Genomic DNA, 17,528 nt, shown 5'->3' with positions numbered 1-17,528 from the left:
TTACATTCAAACCAGAGCTGCAATGTATTTATTGGAATTTTAAATAATTTACTGAAAAAAATGTGGTGGAGAATCACACAAAGGATGAAAAAAAGGGTTTATAATGTTTTAAGGAGATTCATTCCCTTAACTGTGAGCAGTTACTTCCCTGCCAAAGACAGCGTCTTTACAGCATGGCCGCCACCACCACGCTTCACAGTATGAATGGAGTGTTTTTTGCAATGTGAGGTCATAGTTTTTTCTTAGTCATTGTTTTTTTGTGTTGTCTGGCCATTTTTGTCACTAGTGGTATTTATTTAAATGTGGCATGCAGGTGGCGCAGTGGTTAGCGTGCATAACCCATGTACGGAGGCCTTAGTCCTCGACGGAGTGAAATTTTCCATGATGGTGTCTTTCATGCTTACTTTTATCCATTACTTCAGTTTTGAAGTTACTAACCTGAGCCTTTCTCCTGCAGAGTTTCCAGTGAGCCCATCGTCGCAGACGAGCAGCCACACCCTACCTCAAACACTCTTTTAAATATATCAATGTCTGTCTCGCTTGAATTCTGGGTCCTATGTTCTGAGCTTTCTAAAAGAATAATATGGGGCCCACCCAGATAATGTTGCTTACTGTTATTGTGTCGTTACGCCATTGTTCAAGAGGAGGAACTTAAAATGCTTCACCACAAATATACAGTTGGTTTGGAAAAATGGAGATAAGCAATACTGAGTAAAGTGATATTAAGGAAAGAAGCATCAGACAGTGAATTAAAGGAGCTGATTAACAATGTCACCTGCAGAGATATGCAAACCATTTATGAAGAAATACGACAAATACAAACTCCTGGTGCAGAAGCAAGGCGCAAAGTCATTGCATGTACATCACTTTTTGCATTCATGGTCAGAAGAGCTGAGAAACAACTGCAAGGAGACTTTGCAGAAGGCGACAAAGAGCCTTGGCCAGATATTGGGTCATGCTTGGGATCTGAAAATACGACATCAAGGTCAAAATCTAGAAGGTCTAAAGGTAGTTCACAAACAACCAAGAGATTGGAAGCTGAGGCTGAGGCAGCTGCATCCAGAAATATTAGTAGTAATGGAAATTTTTTTACTGGATTACTGGGGCTGAGGCTGATGATGTTTCAAGAGCACACAAGCACATTATAACGCACCATTACTCATATTGAGAAATGGCCTTGATCTCGGTAGGAGGAGTTTAAGTTTTTTTTTTTTAAGAGTCTTGATAATGACGCAGTTATTTGATTTAGGTGCTTTAAAGTATATAATGCTAAGGTATTACTGTTTGCAGCCAGCAGAGGTCTTCCTTGGTTCCTTTGTTTAGAAAAGCCCTTTTGTTCAGCAGTTGCATGCAGCCCTATATCATGTCCAAAAGAGATTCCATAAAAAATTCTTTCAAGGGCCCATTTTATTTAACTTCTGAGTCTGTGTAAACAAAATCACAATAAAAGTTGTCTAATTCATATAAGTTTGCTCTTTGTTTAACATGGAGATATTCTGTTATGTCTCCCTTTTTAAAACATTTTTCTATATCTCTCCTGAAGGAATAAGCCAAATCCCCAAAAGACAGGATGTCCATCATCACTGCTACACGAAGGTCTCTGGATTGAACAAAGCAATACAAGAAGGAAACAGATGCAATGTTGGTAATTTTTAAGATGTTAAGCTCTGTTTTTATTCACTGCATTTGGTGATCATTAATCACAAGAACTGGTCCTTTATTTAAAAATAACCTTAGTTTCAAATGGCATGTGTTATGGGAGATCTACTTACACTATGTAAACAACTGATAGCAGGTACATAATTAGTCCAGAGCCACCTATTAAAATGAGGATTCTGCATACGTTCCTGGCTGTTACCATAGCAGGTTCTAAAGGAAATATGCAAACCCTTTGAGAGAGCAGAGTGGTTTTTTTTGTAGGTGTGGCAGTCACTGACTGACTGAACTTAAGCAACATGCCTCAGTGTCCACTCTTCCACTAGATTCTGGGACGAAAGACTTTATTCAGGTTCAAGTTTGTTTATTTCAGACATACAAGCATATAATAAAGACAGTATATGTCCATATATTGGAAGATGCAAGAAGCAGGTAATGCCCACTCTCCAAAGCCAATTTACATTAGACTAGAAAGCAAAGAAAAAAAGAAATAGAAAGACCAAAAGAAATGCAAACTTCAGCTCTCTGAAAAGCTTACAGCTTTTTGTTCTCCTTAGCTTATATAAGAGTATTGCAATATACTCTGTGGTTCAAGAGTGGCTTGAAACATTTATATTTATTCTATGTGTAGAATTTGAATTTGCCAAGAAGTGTAGTGGCTCTTGTGCTGAGTTTAGTTACAGTCCTCTTCTTGTTTAGCTCCCCCAAAGTCTTGAATGAATTTTACGAGACAATGTTAGACTGTAGTTCTACTTTTGCTGGCACCCCTTTTTCCCACCACAGCTTTTCCTTTTATTTACCTTTCTATGAAAATACTATACCTAAGGCTTTCTCATTATTCACATTTTGTAAGACAATTTTTTCTTATCTTTTCTTCTTTGATGTTTGATTATTGACATAGAAAACTCTGATTGCTGATTTATTTCATAGAATGCAGTAAAACCCAAGCTTTTTATATAGCAACACTTTGGATAGTTGCTAAAATAAACTGTTAAACATGATAATAGACCTAGTTTATTATTTTGAATATATAGAAGTTTTGCGAACTACTATTCCGAAAACTATTTGTATAAATGCATCAAGACAGATAAATGTGATGCTAAGAAATCAGCTGCTGCAAATCTTTATCAATTCTAATTCTTTTTAACTTTTAAATTATTGCTCTGACTGTAAATATTTTTGCAACAAATTTTTATAACTAATTCATGAATATTGATGATTAACACAAATGCTTTAAGTGCCTTTTTTCTTCTAAGGTACAGTGCAAGTAATGATGCCAAATAATGACACGATGAAACAGTTAATTCATAAAGACTGAAAGTATGAATTTATAAATGGTAATGTTACATTGATTTTTTGTTATGCTTACCAGTCACTGTTGCACCTCATAGAAAATTTGACATATGATTTTTCTTTCTATACTGAATAAATGTAAAAGAAAAAAAAAAGGTTGTTTTTCATTTGTCTGATATTTAAGAAACTTCTTTGTATTTAATTTTGGTTTAATGTGTTAAACTAACACTAAGTAGTGGGTTAATTATTTTCCACTTTCTTTTCTGACTGTCATCATCTTGCATTTATTACCACTAATTTCTCTGTCAACAGTTTTCATGCAGAAGAAAATCATTCCCAGGTCATTGTGAATTTATTTCATCATTTTAATGGCAATAAGGCAAGTTGAAAAAAAAGGCATGCACCCTCACCTAACTGAACAGATCTTAACTATAACCATAGCTCTAAATTTCACCAAGATTCCAAAACAAATAAAAATCCCAACAGAAAGAGAAAGAAATAACTCCCACCACACTTCCACTTTTGATATATTTCACATGTAAGTCCAAATATCAATACATTCACTCTCTTCTTTTGAAACTTACCTTTGATTCTACTGAATATATTACATGTAAGACTACTTTCTCAGTAAATGCAAAGCTTATGTAAAATAAACTTTCAAAATAAAGAGTTGCATATTATACTCCTGCATATAACCAATGCAACTTGTTCAATATAATATTAAAAGTAATAAACATAAGATAGATTTTTTTTTCTCCTGTAATTTTGTTTAAAGCACTAAAACATGGATTTGCATCAAACCTGAATGATTTGCAATTTTACTTTCACTTTCTAAATTCCTTTGGACAAAATGAAAAACAGTTGCAAATAAATTCAAAGGGAAAACAAATCTAAATGGCTATGATCCAGACCTGAAGAAATAACATCTTGGCAAAACAAGCTTTGGTCATCTTTTCTTATTCTTCATGCTGAAGTTTTTCTTCTTAATGGATGTAGATGTGTCCTGTGATGAATCCCACTAATAAGTGTAGCTGTTCAATAGAAAGCCACAAAAACAACCTTAAGTTTTAGATGAAAAAATAAGAAAAAAAAATCTTTGTTTATTGTGGTATTTACCTTAAAAGTGATCTCTATTCTGGCTGTTTTGCAGCAGCTCATCGTAGAGTTTTTGTACCAGTTCAAACTCTGCTGAAACGTCTAGGAACACAGTCTCTATTAATTTTTTTCTTTTAAAAATGCATTTTGTTTTAAAAACTGAAAGCTTACCTGGAATTGACTGATAATCAGTCCCAAGAGAGACCTCAGTAGCTTCCTTCATGGTACGCTCTAATCTTCTGAGAATTTCCTCCTGATTAAGTATCAAAATATTTATCTCTTGGTGCAGTCAAACATCATTTACACAAAGACATGATTAGTTTCGTAGGTTGCCCAAAACCTCTTTCCAAACTGCTTAATGAATCCGAAGCATATTTTTACTGACTGGTTAATATTTCTCTGTAAATAACCTTATAATCTCTAGCATATAAAGAATCTATTTACTTTGATCAATAGATTTTAACAGCAGGTGATAATGCCCTTAGACAAATTAAGAAACAAGAAGAAACAGACAAGAAACAGAAGGCTGTAGTTTTCCACAGCATTGTATGGATCATCATGTGGCAGTGTAACAGGTAGTGTCATTTATATTAAACTTGTTGAATATAACTCACCATTAATTCACGCAGTTCGATGAGCATAACAATTTTAGCATGTTCAAACATGTTGTTCTTTAAACCAAATACATGTTTCTCAATAGTTTCCCGCATGTTCTGCAGTGTTCCAGGGCCTGAAAATACTACTGCTTCTGGAAAACATCAGAATGAAGTGTTATTAAATATAATGAATATATAATTAGAATTTTAAGTACTTTATATAATTTTCTTACCATTGTAGCAGTCTTGCATGGATTTTTCAATTGTCCTTATCAGACTTGTGTAGACTGTTTTCTTCTGCTTACGGGTACTTTTGCTCAGGTTTGCTTTCAGAAGGTCTTCCTAAAAATGAGTGAAAACAACATGACACTTAAAAAGTAACTTTAACCTCCAAGAACCGTTTTGATGTAATGCCAATCTCGATTCAATTCCAAGAAAGTTAAAAAAAGAATCCACTGGACTTGGTTTCCAACTTTGAAGATGTTTCGCTTCCTATCCAGGAAGCTTTTTAATTAAAAATGTCAGAATTAGCTTTATATAATAGCCCAAAAACCTGTTTTGACTTAGAAAACATGCAAATTGAACCAGAAGAACTGGTCTGACCCTTAGGAATGGGAAGTCATTTTGGTTTCTTTGTTAGCCTGCACTACCCGGCAGGGGCGGATTTAGGAAATTTGGGGCCCTAGGCAAAGATAGGCAGGGGGCCCCCTGAGAAGAAAACCCATAAAACAGACCCATTCTACAGATAGAGAAATGTTAATAGAATAGACATCCATTATTTGTTCTAGGTTTTGTCCCTCTCTTCTTGTCCCTTTTTCCTCTCTATTTATCAGCGTTCTGATGGCATTTTAGCCAAAGGATTTTTATCAAAAACATAATTAATGTGCACAAATAAGGATTAGTTGTATTAACTATACATGGAAACAGAGTTTTATGGGGCCCCCAGGAACTTGGGGCCCTAGGCAATTGCCTAGTATTGCCTAATGGTAAATCCCCCCCTGCTACCCGGTACTGGGCTATGCCTCTGAGAGGAGGGTCATTAGGGGCAGTTGTTGGTTTGGCTGCCCAGGCGAGCTGTTTTGTTCCTTGCATGGTTTCTCTTTCTTAACGTAAATGGCTTCTCCACACCTCTTTCAAACCGCCTGTCTTCTTTGTCCAAATTGTGAACATCCTGGTCCTCAAATGTTACTTAGGTGCAAGTGGAGAGTGGACAGCCCTGTCTGGAAGAGCTAGCACTTCTGTGTTGAGCTATGCGTCTTTGGAGAGGTTGTTTGGTTTATCCAATATGAAGATCAGAGAATTCCTCTATATCCATTTTGTTAAGAAAAAAAAAAACTTAAGCAGAGGGGGTGAATTCAGGTTTCGGCCAGTGTTGTTTTTGACAGGCATCTTAGATTTAATCTTAACAACCAGGTTTTTTACCAGACTGACAGCTCTTGCCTAGATAATACAATGTCTGGATATAGGATGCTGTCAAACAGTTCATCATTGCTGTTGGGCAGAAAACTTTGATTAATAGAATTCAAATAATCTTTTTAATGAAACAATGCCCTACTTTATAAAAAAAATGACTCACAAAAGCTGTGAAAATAGCAGATCTAGCTCAACATATTGGTTAATACAGCAGAAAGACAAGCTAACAAACTGTGCAGTAAAGGAATTGTTTTAGACACAAAAGGTTTCCATTCAAAAGCAAATACTTCCTGATCTTCTATGATTGCTCCAAAGAAGCAAAGAACAAAAATATTCTTCTTTCTACTTTGACCATTCTGGCTTTATTCCTGAGAATTCCCCCCTTTGGTACCACTGCTCAGGGGTCAAAGTGGATTGAAATTCACAGAGTTTTGATATAAAAAAAAATACAGAGAGAACCTACATAATTGCTTTGTAATTCTATGGCAATCCAGACATAAATTGAATGAATATGTTAACTAAAATGTTGACATTTTTTAAGGAAACAGAGGAAATGTTTTAATGACAATACAACTAAACATTTACATCACATTTAAATAGAAACAAGAACATCCATCCATCCATCCATTATCTTACACGCTTGTCCCAAGTGGGGTCGCGAGGGGTGCTGGTGCCTATCTCCAGCAGTCAATGGGCGAGAGGCGGGGTACACCCTGGACAGGTTGCCAGTCCATCGCAGGGCAACACAGAGACACACAGGACAAACAACCATTCACACACACACTCACACCTAAGGACAATTTAGAGAAGCCAATTAACCTAACAGTCATGTTTTTTGGACCGTGGGAGGAAGCCGGAGTACCCGGAGAGAAAGAAACGAGAACAATTAGAGAGAAATATTCAAAGATCTATGTACCTTTTCACCTGGCTCTTTGTCCAAAAAATAAACTAAATGAAAGGAAATAATTTATATGGATATAATTTAGGGATTGCTTTGGGTAGAAATTAAAGAATGTTTAGTATCACCTCTTGTGAGCTGGAAGAAATAAAATATTGATAGTAAAGGGATTTTTTATGCTTGCATGAGGATGATCAGCCACATAGTTTATTAAGTAGTGAGAGCAGAAAGAGCCATAGTTCTGAGAGCTATCCATTGGAGTGGAGTGTGAAGCGTCGAGTCAGCGCTACGCTCGTGCAAAGACATGTATCTGCACAAGCACAGATGAAAGATCAGAACAGTCAGTACCGGTTGTCAGAGCAGTACCGGACCAATCCGGATTATTTTCTCAGACCCTGCCGCTGCTGCCACGATGCATCTGAGGTCATGCAGAATGTGTAGCGCTGCACGCCAGGTGCCAGGATCAAGCAAGACGCAGCAGCACAGCTGATACTGCTTAGCAGATTACAGCATGATGATGCAGTTTAAACGTCTGACCGACCACCTGCTAATTTTTAAAGTCTAGTCTCGTCTCGTTGACGAAAACTCAAACCAGTGACTAGTCATGTTTTAGTCATCAAAGATCCATGCTTAGCTCGTCAGTTTTCGTTATCGTCATGAGCATCAACGAAATAATTTTGTCACCGTTGATGAAAACAACTCTGGTTTCAGCTCTGAAAAACCTACAATGCAGTGATAGAGTTAATTCCTTCCCGCTATCATTTAAACCCCCCACCTCCATCAAGGGGAAAAAACATCTCGTCTTGGCAGCCAAGCCAACAATTGCCCCTAATGACCCCCCTTTCTGAGGCATAGCCCATTATCGGTATTGCAGGCTAGCATAGAACCCGAAACGACTCCCCATTCCCAAGGGGCGGACCCATTCTGATGCAATTTGCAAGTTTTCTAAGCCAAAGCAAGTTTTTAGGCTACTATATAAAACTTCGAACAAAATGATAATTTTGACATTTTGAATTGGAAAAGGTTCCTGGATGGAAAGCGAAATGTCTTCAAACTTTTAAACCAAGTTCAGTGGATTGTTCTTTAACTTTGTTGGAATGACTATGACCTGGATGACTGAGAATCTTCTTAAAAAATCTCGATTTCTTAATTAAATAAAGGCTCGTCAGGAGTTGCTTCGACTGTCTTGCTGACTATCTTAATTCATAATATATAATTTTGTTTTAAAACTTTAAGCCAGGATAAATGAATTTAATATATTACATCCTTGTAATTTACCTTACTTACCTCTGACTTGAGGAATAGCAGCTGCAGTTCCAAATCTTTGTATGTTTGTTTTAGTCCATCAGTGCCAAGTGTAAAAGTATTGATCGCTCCATTGAATGGATCGCATTGTCTTTCATTTCTGAAACATTTTCAAATCAGTCATTGCATCAGTATTCAAATAATTTAATACCCCTGACACTGTTCTGCATTAGTGGTGCAGTTCAATAGTGTACCAACACAGAAACCTTTATTCATCACTGTTTACCAGTACATCATACCAGGAAACTGTTTGTGAAGGAATCTTTGGATACATATATAATGTCATGGTATGACTGTTGTTACTTAAAGATGCTTCACAGATATAACACCTTTATAAATTTCCACCAATAATTTTATTATAATAATACTTAATCTGAAGTTGCGCTATGCATGAATTCTGTTTACAGATGATACAGATGAAGATTTACACACTAAAAACAAGACAGTCTGACTTATATTAGCTTTTTTTTCTTATCATGTGACTACTTGGGCCACTCAAAAACACTGCTTTTTGGTTAAACTTTCATTTTAATGATCATTAGGTATAGAGAAAAAGGATAATGTCACCCCTTTATGTAAAACAAAATTTTTTGATGCAATTCTAAACTTTTCATTATGATATATGCGTTGTCAAAAGTGGTTGTGCATTAAAACAATATTAAAGCAATAATTAAAACTAGAACTTTAGAGAATTTCATTTTTAATGGATGAACTTGTTTATGTATTTGACAGCAGGGGGGAAAAAATTGGACCAGGGGTATTTTCTAATTTTTCATATCAATGTTGGAACCCACAATTTGAAAAAGAGATGGAGCAAGGACCCCTTGCTATATTCTACCCTGGAAATAAAAGGGAACATCATTGTTTAAGTATTTAATTGGAGGAAAGGACAAAGGCATTAACATTTGAGGTGTGGTTGAGATGCTGACAACAAAGATTTAACCTGTTAAGCTAAGAGGGTTTCGACTAAATTCTAATTTAAAACAACATCAGTCCCTCTATGTGCAAACTTTTTTTACATGTGTAATAGTATAAAAGCTTTCTCTTCTAAAGAAATTCACCCCCCCATCACAGTACCTCTGCAACCCCTGCAAAGACCACTGGGTTTAGACCAAAGATTATTCATTATTCATGATTGTTTTTTTAAGATTATCCAAGCGGCAGAGTCAAAGTCCAGAACTAAACTAACTGAGAAACCTTTTTCTAAACTTGAAAATTGCTCTTTACAGATGCTTTCCATCTAATCGAGCTGAGCTTAAGCTATCTTACAAAAATCACTGGAAAAGATTGTAAATGAAGTAGATAAACTGCAAAAAATACTTTCACGTTGTATACAAAATTGTAAATCACACACTTATTCGTTTAACGTTGCACAAATAGGCTTCTTTGTGTTGGTTGATCCAAAATCCCACCTTGCAATTGCAAAAAGTTTAAAAGGTATGAATATATTTTTAAATCACTTTAACGTGCTTATGAAGCTCTTACAGAAAGGTTTCTCTGAATAGCTTGTCAATGCTGTCAGTCAGACAGGAGGTTAATTTCATGTTGAGGTTTATTTCTTTCCCCTTTTTAGGTTTCCAGATGCCACCATTCTCTACTGCTTTTTTCAGCTGACTACAAAAATCCCGACCACTCTTACCCTAAAAGGAAGCACATAAAGAAAGATAAATTTATAATTAATACAAGGGGGTAAGAAAACATTATACAATCATATACATCTTAAATTTACTTCCTTAATACTATCAGAAAATTACCTTGGGATATAGGACAGACTTCAAGATTTCTTTACATGAGCTTTTGGATTTCTCAACTCCTTCTTGAAGGTGTTTTTCAAAAGCTGCGTGAATCTTATTCATTTCATTTATGACTGACTCAGTTTGAAGGCTTAGGTTTTTGTCAAGAGCTTCACGCACTTCTTTATTTCTGCCATTCTAAACAAAATATGAAACAAAAAAACTATGTCAGCAATTGTTCAAAACTATTCTAGCCCCTGTAAAGCATCATATTAGGATTTTTAAAGTAACTTGGTTCCTAGACTTATTCTTCAAAATGGCATTTGTTAAAACATCTGAAGATGGTGAAGCATTAACTTCTCACTCTTACCTCTTGTCTTAAGTTGGCCCCGTGCATCAGAGAGAGGATGCCACGTGCTCCAGACACATAGTGTATGGTCTCTGAGTGACAGTCATTGAGATTTTGCAAAAATTCTTGAAGTCTAGGAATTTCTATGGAGGCATAATTAGTTCGTTTCTGGTTCTACTTTATTCTAATCTAAAAAGGTGCATCATTGATATGGACAAAACATACCAGTGTTTTCTGGACTTAGATGTTTGTTTGTGAAGAATTCTTTGGAGCTCACTGTGAACACTTTGATAGAGTCATCGCTGAAGTGTTTCTAAGCAGGTTTCATATATTTTATTACATGTAATTATTAATTCTGATTTTATCTGTAGAAAAAAAAATTGCTATATATTGTAATGGAATTCAGAACTCACCTTAATCTTGGTCAGTTTGTTTAACTCTTCGATCACCCCATCTTTTGCTGCCTTGTTTCTTTTAAGGATTAAAGACTGAACATCAGCTATAGAGCTAAAAGAAAAGAAAATATCAATTGAGACTTAAGATACCTTCATGTCTGCAGGCAATAAAAGAGAACATGCAAGTAAAGTAGATGAACCATCTTTGGCATTTCTCAAAGTTTATTTAGCAATACACTTAAGAGAATAGTGGTAAACTTACTTATCATATGAATGGCTAATATCATCAGATTTGGTGCAGATTATGTGAATGTGTTGACATTCTCCACCATTTCCAATTAGATTGCAGACATTTTTTAGGATTTCCCAGGATTCCTTGTCTGCAGCTGCTCTGTTGATTTCAGTAACAACCCAGACAGCTGAACAGTTTCCAATAATCTAAAAACAAGTACCGTAATATATACGTTTAGGAACGAATAACACAGAGTCTCTCACTCCCTGTTTCTCTCTCTCTCTCTTTCTATACATATATGTATGTATGTATATATATATATATATATATATATATATATATATATATATATATATATATATATATATATATATATATATATATATATATATATATATATATATATATATATATATATAAATATATATATATATATATTAGATTTCAGGTATTAATAAAATAATACATAACAAAAGGAAATTAATAAAGTAAATTACCTCTTTCCACATGGTGTCTCTGCTCTTATTACGGTCACCATTGCCGGGAAGGTCGACAAGTGTGACATTCTGTAGGAAATTATTATTTGGTACCCTAACAGTGACACTCTTCACAATTGGCCAATACCACTTCTTTATGCTTTTATTTCTTCCTTTTATTGAGGCATTTCTGGTATACTTGGTAATATAGTCAGATAGGTCTCTCGCCTGCAAAAACATGATACTAATTAAATTGCGCTAGCAGTAAAAACACTGACATTTTGAGGTTCCTTTGATAGTTATGTGCCTTTTTAATGATATTGTAAAAATGAAAGAAGAACCAGATCTATTTGATTAAGGTGAAATTCTAATTAGGTATCCCCCTCAGAAATGTGTCTTTCTTTCTATTCCTCCAGTACTTCAACTGCTAAAAAAAGGATCAAAACCAAGTGTGATTATTGTACATCTTTTTTGTTAGGTTCCATTTAAACCTAGCCAAAGAAAAAAGTGGTTAATGTTCTATTTTGATTTTATAGACAGGGTCATTTTCTTATGAAAACCTGTCTTATGAAAAGTGTTTCAAGGCTTTAGAAAAAAAAAACCCTGGCAAGGAAAATGTCCTGAATTAGATCCAGAGAATCTAATCAGAAATTTGACTTACAGTTTAGGGACTCGTTTTGGATGTGATCAACCATTAAATGGATGTTATTATCCATTGTAAGTCCCATAGAATGCCTTCAGACTGTGCCTCCTCTACTTTCTGGTAGGTTTCTTATGGCTGAGACTATGCAATTTATAGTTCATAGCAGCAGCTTTGGTCACCCCTAAAGCCATTACAATTGACTGACTTTTATTGTTATCTACTTTATTTACAAAACACCAACTGGTGGTAAATAACTCAGTTTTAAATTGAAAGATTTTAAAGAACTACTTTTCATTCAGTGATAACATCCTACTGACCCCATTAGTATGTAGGAGCCATAATCTGGAGCATTTTTATTGGACAGCAAACTATTAAAAATGGCCCTTTAATGGGATGATAACATCCAAACCAGATGGTTTATGAAAATGATTCAGATTCAAAAATAAGCATACACATTACTGTATCATACTAGTATAAAAAGATACTGTTAACATTATCTTTGTGTCTTACTGATGCAAAGCCCAAAGTTTTCTGCTTTAAAAGAAGAAATTCTGGGATTTCTTTGAAGTACTTGGGCTCCATCAGCTGCTCAGGGGATTTTTCTCTCCATTCTTCCTCGTACAGAGCGGTCAGCTTATCAACTGCATCATGGTAATCATCATCATCATTGTCATCATCGTCATGGTTTTCTTGAATACCATTATCAACCATACAACGCAATAACCCCAACTCATCTTCCCACTCCTAAAAATTTAGACATACGCAATGTGTAAAATTATAGGAAGTTGATTTTCAGATCACATTTTGAAAAATATTTTCTTGGATTACCTCTGGTGTGATGAATTCAATCACTAACTCATATTTTTTATTGTATCTGTTAGACTCCACTTTAATCATGACTGATGTACAGGCATCAACACTTCCAGAGGGTAAAAGCATCTTCTCTTCTATGAGAGCGTTTATCAAAGAGGACTTTCCAGCTCCAGTTTTACCAAAGACGCCCACCAACTCCTTCTTCTCTGTCTCCAGGTTTTTTATTTTATTCCTTTAAAATGTATCAGTTATTGGTTAATGCAACCATAACATTCATGTCAAATCATATTTGATAATTTTAAGTAGTTTAATAATGGCTTTATGCCTTTAAATTTAGAATATGTAAAAATGCATGCAAAATGGTAAGATATTATCAATAATCCTGGTTAGGAATAAATCAAGTCAATACTTTCAAACAGAAAATCGACTTACTTCAAAAATGTGCTGAGCCTTGTGTCATCTTGATCGTACAGTTTGGCTGCAATACTCCCCATTGTGTTTTTCACATGATTCAATATCACTGCTTCTTTTTCTACAATTAAAAAATATGAATAAAATAACATAAATAATAAATAAATACCTAAATAAAATAAGTTTTCCAGTATGGTACACAAAACCTTCATGTGTTAATCGAAACTATAGTCACAGTTGTATCCACATGAAAACAATTGACTTTTATTCTGTAAAAAAAACATGTTTGAAATCTTAAATTGGATATTTTATTTACTAAAGACAATTGAATATGTGTCAAAGCCTTTCCTCTGGTAAAACAGATCTCTTCAGCATAAAGCTGCTTCCATTTGCCTGTTAGCAGATTATTTGTAAGCATGTCTTATTTATCATAATTGAATGAACTGCACTGCATAATTATGACTGAAATAATACAGAAGATCATGGATAATACATGTAATTGTGTTTTAGCTTGAGCGTGTCCTTTTTGCTGCTCTTGTATGACTATGATGCTTTCGTTTTGCTTCTTTTATTTCCAGTTTCCTTTGATGTATAATTTCAATTATAACAGCAAACCTCTACGGCTTTAACACATCCTGTAATAATATATTTAGGTACATCTCATGTAGACATATGTATGTCAACTTGAGGGTTCTCTGTACTCTTTGTATTCATATTTAAATTACATGTTTTATGCTGTTGGTGAGTGCAATAGATTTTGGGGGTATTTTTAAATTGGGTTAGTATGTTGATAAAATTAGTAGGAGTAACATACTGTTACATTAGCATTATTTCTGCTAGAAAGTACCAATTTCACAACTATTATTAATTTAAAATTTCATCATTCCTTCACTAGTCCTACAATAGAACATCTTCAGGAAAAGCTGGGCTGTGTTTTAAGTACTAATCATATTTATTTTTTGCACCAAAGTTGATTAAAAAAAATTACCTGTTGACCGTTTTGTCCCACACGGCCTTTTTACAGCTGGTTCTCCTTGGTTAGACTCACACCGTGGGTCATGTTTACGCTTTCCTAGTTTTAAAATATAAAAATGAAGAAGCCTTAGTTTCTCATTTGCTTTAAATTTATAAAGGCAATGGAAAGGAATGGCCTTGACTCTGTATTTGTAATTCTTACCTGTATCGCTTGTAGATGGCATTATCTGGGATTAAAAGAAAAGTTAGACAATATTCACAAATGTTTTTCTATCATTTCAAATTTAGAAAAATAGGTTTTTACCAATCTTCTGTGTTCACAATGAACTAAAGGAAACAACGTTGACATGAACGAGATGTAAACTGGATGACAACAGAGGTCCCGACAATAAGCAAACAAAAAAATCCTGACTTAAGTAAATCAAGAAGCAAATGAGAACAGTAGAGTTCCATCAACTGCAACGCAAACAGTTGTGGTTGTGATATCAAAGATAAATCTGAGGACAAGCAGTGAACCATCAAGAATGGCATCACCATTTGTTTTTATAAGAATAATATTAAGTTAAACATTTCTTAAAGCTGCATCTCAGAAAAGTTATGTCATTTATCCTGCGCACCTGATTTCTATTGATGTTTGATTTACAGGCTTTTATTTAGCTACAATCATCTAAATCTGTTTATTTTGGAGCAGGGTTAACTGTCTGTAACACCCTTGCTGTAAAAGCAATGCTTGGCAAGTTTATTTATTTCAAATCTTTTTTTAATGTGAAAAACATTTCAAAATATTATACATTTATACACATTCAGAGTTTTCTATTTTAAGTAAGAGATAACAACACAAACAATAACCCACACACAACAACAAATACCAAAGCCCATCCCCAGCCTCACACAAACACATAACCCACCCTGGGACTTCCTGATTCTTTTCACTGCTGAGGCAATAAGATATTATAGATAAACAAAACAACATCTTAACAAAATCGATAAATGTGCTGGAGAAGGGGATACCAAATCTCCTCGAATTTCTCCAGTTTGTTAGATAGCACATACTGTATACTTTCTAGGTGCAAATGTCGGATCATTACGTCTTACCCACATTTTACCAGTAGGGGTCTCACTTTTCTTCCAAAATTCTACGGGTAGTTTCTTAGCAAATTTTGTTGGGGTACTGGGATTAAATTAAACTTATCTGACATGCCTAGCACCACCAAAATTGGATCTGGTACCAGCAAAGTGTCAAGCATATCCGATATTTGTTTAAATATCTGGACCCAGAATGGTAAAATCTTAGGGCAAAGACAGTAACTGTGAAGAAGAGAGGCTTCATCTGCCATACATTTATCACACAATGGGGAGACTTCTGGGAATATCTTGTGTAGTTTTGTTTTTTAGAGGTGGAGTCTATGGATGATCTTAAACTAAATTTAAGAATGTGTTGAATTAGCAGAGCATTTATTTATGTTTTCCAAATCATCACCCCAGATTTCTTCATACAGTACAAAGAGTTTTGATACCCTGCATGGATGATACGGACCTGCTTAATAAAAAATATTCTAGGCAAGTTTATTTGCATAGCATAATTCTGTACAGGGACATAATTAGAATGCTTGGTGGATTTTTGCTTTACATAAATGAAGCAAAAATCCACTGTTATATTTTCTCACCTCAGATGTACTAGCAGCTTCTTCTGCCCTCTGTTGACCCTGCAAATACATAACTCCTTTACAAAGCTTCTTCAAAATTTAAAACTAAAAAAGATTTTAGACTATTTAACCCAATATAAGAATACATTGTATATCAATTGTATAGGAACATTGTTTATCATCTGGTTGGGATTTTATTCCTCCTTGTAAAATATTTTTTTGCAGACCCAAAACAACTTAGTTTATCCCTCATAATTTGTGTATATGGTTTATGTGTCTTCATTGTTATTACTATTATCAACAATTATGATAGCATACTAATAACCCACCCAAATAAAAACATATTCTATTTGTAAGTTAACATTACCTTCAACTGACTGAGTCCGTTTTTAAACTTTGATCTTGGTCCCATTTTTGGAATCAATTCATTAATGTCTTCATTCCCAAGGCAATAAAGACTTTCAGAGTCAATCCCTTCATCTGAAATCCAAAAGTACTCTTGTTATTTTATTGATTAAAGGATATATATATATATAAAGAGATAAAGGGGGAGAGAGAGAGGTGTTGAATGTGTGTGTACAAGGGTCATTGTTATTTATAGTTGTTGTTCATGTAAACTTTAGCATACTTTAGGCAGCCTTAATTATGTTTAATGTAGCCACAACAACACAGTCTGATTTCTTGATTCTATTAAGTACTACATGTTGGGTCAGCCCTAAGTGGTTCTGCAGGAAATTAGGTTTGGATTCTGGGAGGTGGTAAAGAAGTGTTGAGGCTTTAAAGAACTTTATAGGTCACAATCACAATGAAGATTATTTACTTAAGTAACTCCATAAACACTGCATTTGTGTTTAGCTTTTCATTGTGTTCCAAATATGATTACTTAGGTTATGAACATTCAATGATACATGATGTTGTAAAACAGCAACACAATTTTAGAGCTATGTCTTTCAGATGAATGGCATGAAATATTATGTAGTGTTATACTTTACCTCTAAATTTTTCTATCAGCTCACTCAGCCCCCACTGACTTAGTTTGTCACAAACAAAGTCATCCATGACCACAAAAAAAACTGAAAGACAGATTATGTTTTAAAACTACAGTAGTTATATGTTTCACTAGTTTAGAAAATAGATGTTTAGGTGTTAAGAAAAGAAAATAAGTTAAAACGCTTACCTTGTAAAGAACAAATTTATTGCAAAAATTGTTCACACATCAAAAAGAAAAGAAAGTCTAAAATTAATGATAAAATGCTTTCTGACCAAGGTAAATACGATACCTATGAGGTTCACCTGTAGAATGACAGAAAGCAGAATGTGGACTAGAAGAACAAGAGGGTGTGGCATATAGGGACTTGGAGAGACAGAAGAGGAAAAGCGATTTATTTTCATCAAGAAAATGTTTATTTGAAAAAAATCATTATACAGACTATGAAAGCACTGAAATTGCACCGAGAAGTAAAAAAGAAAAAGAATAAGAAACCCCGAAGAATAAAAGAAAACAATGTTTTGTTGTCTCAATGCTTTGAGACGTGCATGCAAAGCCACCAATAATTCCTGTCGTTGGTGTGCTATGGTAAAAATGTTCATACATCTGTT

At 34.6% G+C, this 17,528-nt stretch overlaps 1 protein-coding gene across 2 annotated transcripts; it reads right to left on the bottom strand.

Annotated features, from left to right (window-relative positions):
* Positions 1–2,009: 2,009 nt before the first annotated feature.
* Positions 2,010–17,218, bottom strand: LOC119798327 (nuclear GTPase SLIP-GC-like). Of its 2 annotated transcripts, XM_038307741.1 has the most exons (22): positions 17,107–17,218; positions 16,922–17,002; positions 16,297–16,409; positions 15,951–15,989; positions 14,486–14,510; positions 14,297–14,380; positions 13,330–13,429; positions 12,913–13,129; positions 12,595–12,828; positions 11,463–11,669; positions 10,996–11,171; positions 10,752–10,845; positions 10,564–10,651; positions 10,360–10,481; positions 10,011–10,187; positions 9,742–9,896; positions 8,239–8,356; positions 4,874–4,982; positions 4,659–4,792; positions 4,216–4,297; positions 4,066–4,146; positions 2,010–3,980 (listed from the first exon to the last, which is right to left on the bottom strand). In XM_038307741.1, exons 2-21 carry the CDS (start codon positions 16,986–16,988, stop codon positions 4,067–4,069), a joined length of 2,421 nt encoding a protein of 806 aa, XP_038163669.1. In that variant the 5' UTR covers positions 16,989–17,002; positions 17,107–17,218; the 3' UTR covers positions 2,010–3,980; position 4,066. The 2 variants fall into 2 exon arrangements, with proteins under 2 accessions (XP_038163669.1, XP_038163670.1); XM_038307742.1 differs by lacking the exons at positions 16,297–16,409; positions 17,107–17,218.
* Between the last annotated feature and the right edge of the window lie 310 nt (positions 17,219–17,528).

The sequence above is a fragment of the Cyprinodon tularosa genome, unplaced genomic scaffold, assembly GCF_016077235.1.
Source record: "Cyprinodon tularosa strain WSP-4 unplaced genomic scaffold, ASM1607723v1 ctg62, whole genome shotgun sequence".
NCBI classification, from domain to species: Eukaryota; Metazoa; Chordata; class Actinopteri; order Cyprinodontiformes; family Cyprinodontidae; genus Cyprinodon; species Cyprinodon tularosa.
The sequence above is the reverse complement of the archived record's forward strand: the minus strand, read 5'-3'. Positions and strand labels throughout refer to the sequence as shown.

Coding starts and splice junctions, on each gene's coding strand:
- LOC119798327 (XM_038307741.1), bottom strand. CDS start 16,988: ATGGATGACTTTGTTTGTGACAAACTAAGTCAGTGGGGGCTGAGTGAG. Junction 11,172..11,462: donor GAGACACCATGTGGAAAGAG/GTAATTTACTTT, acceptor ACTTGTTTTTAG/ATTATTGGAAACTGTTCAGC. Junction 4,983..8,238: donor TGCTATTCCTCAAGTCAGAG/GTAAGTAAGGTA, acceptor ACTCATTTTTAG/GAAGACCTTCTGAAAGCAAA.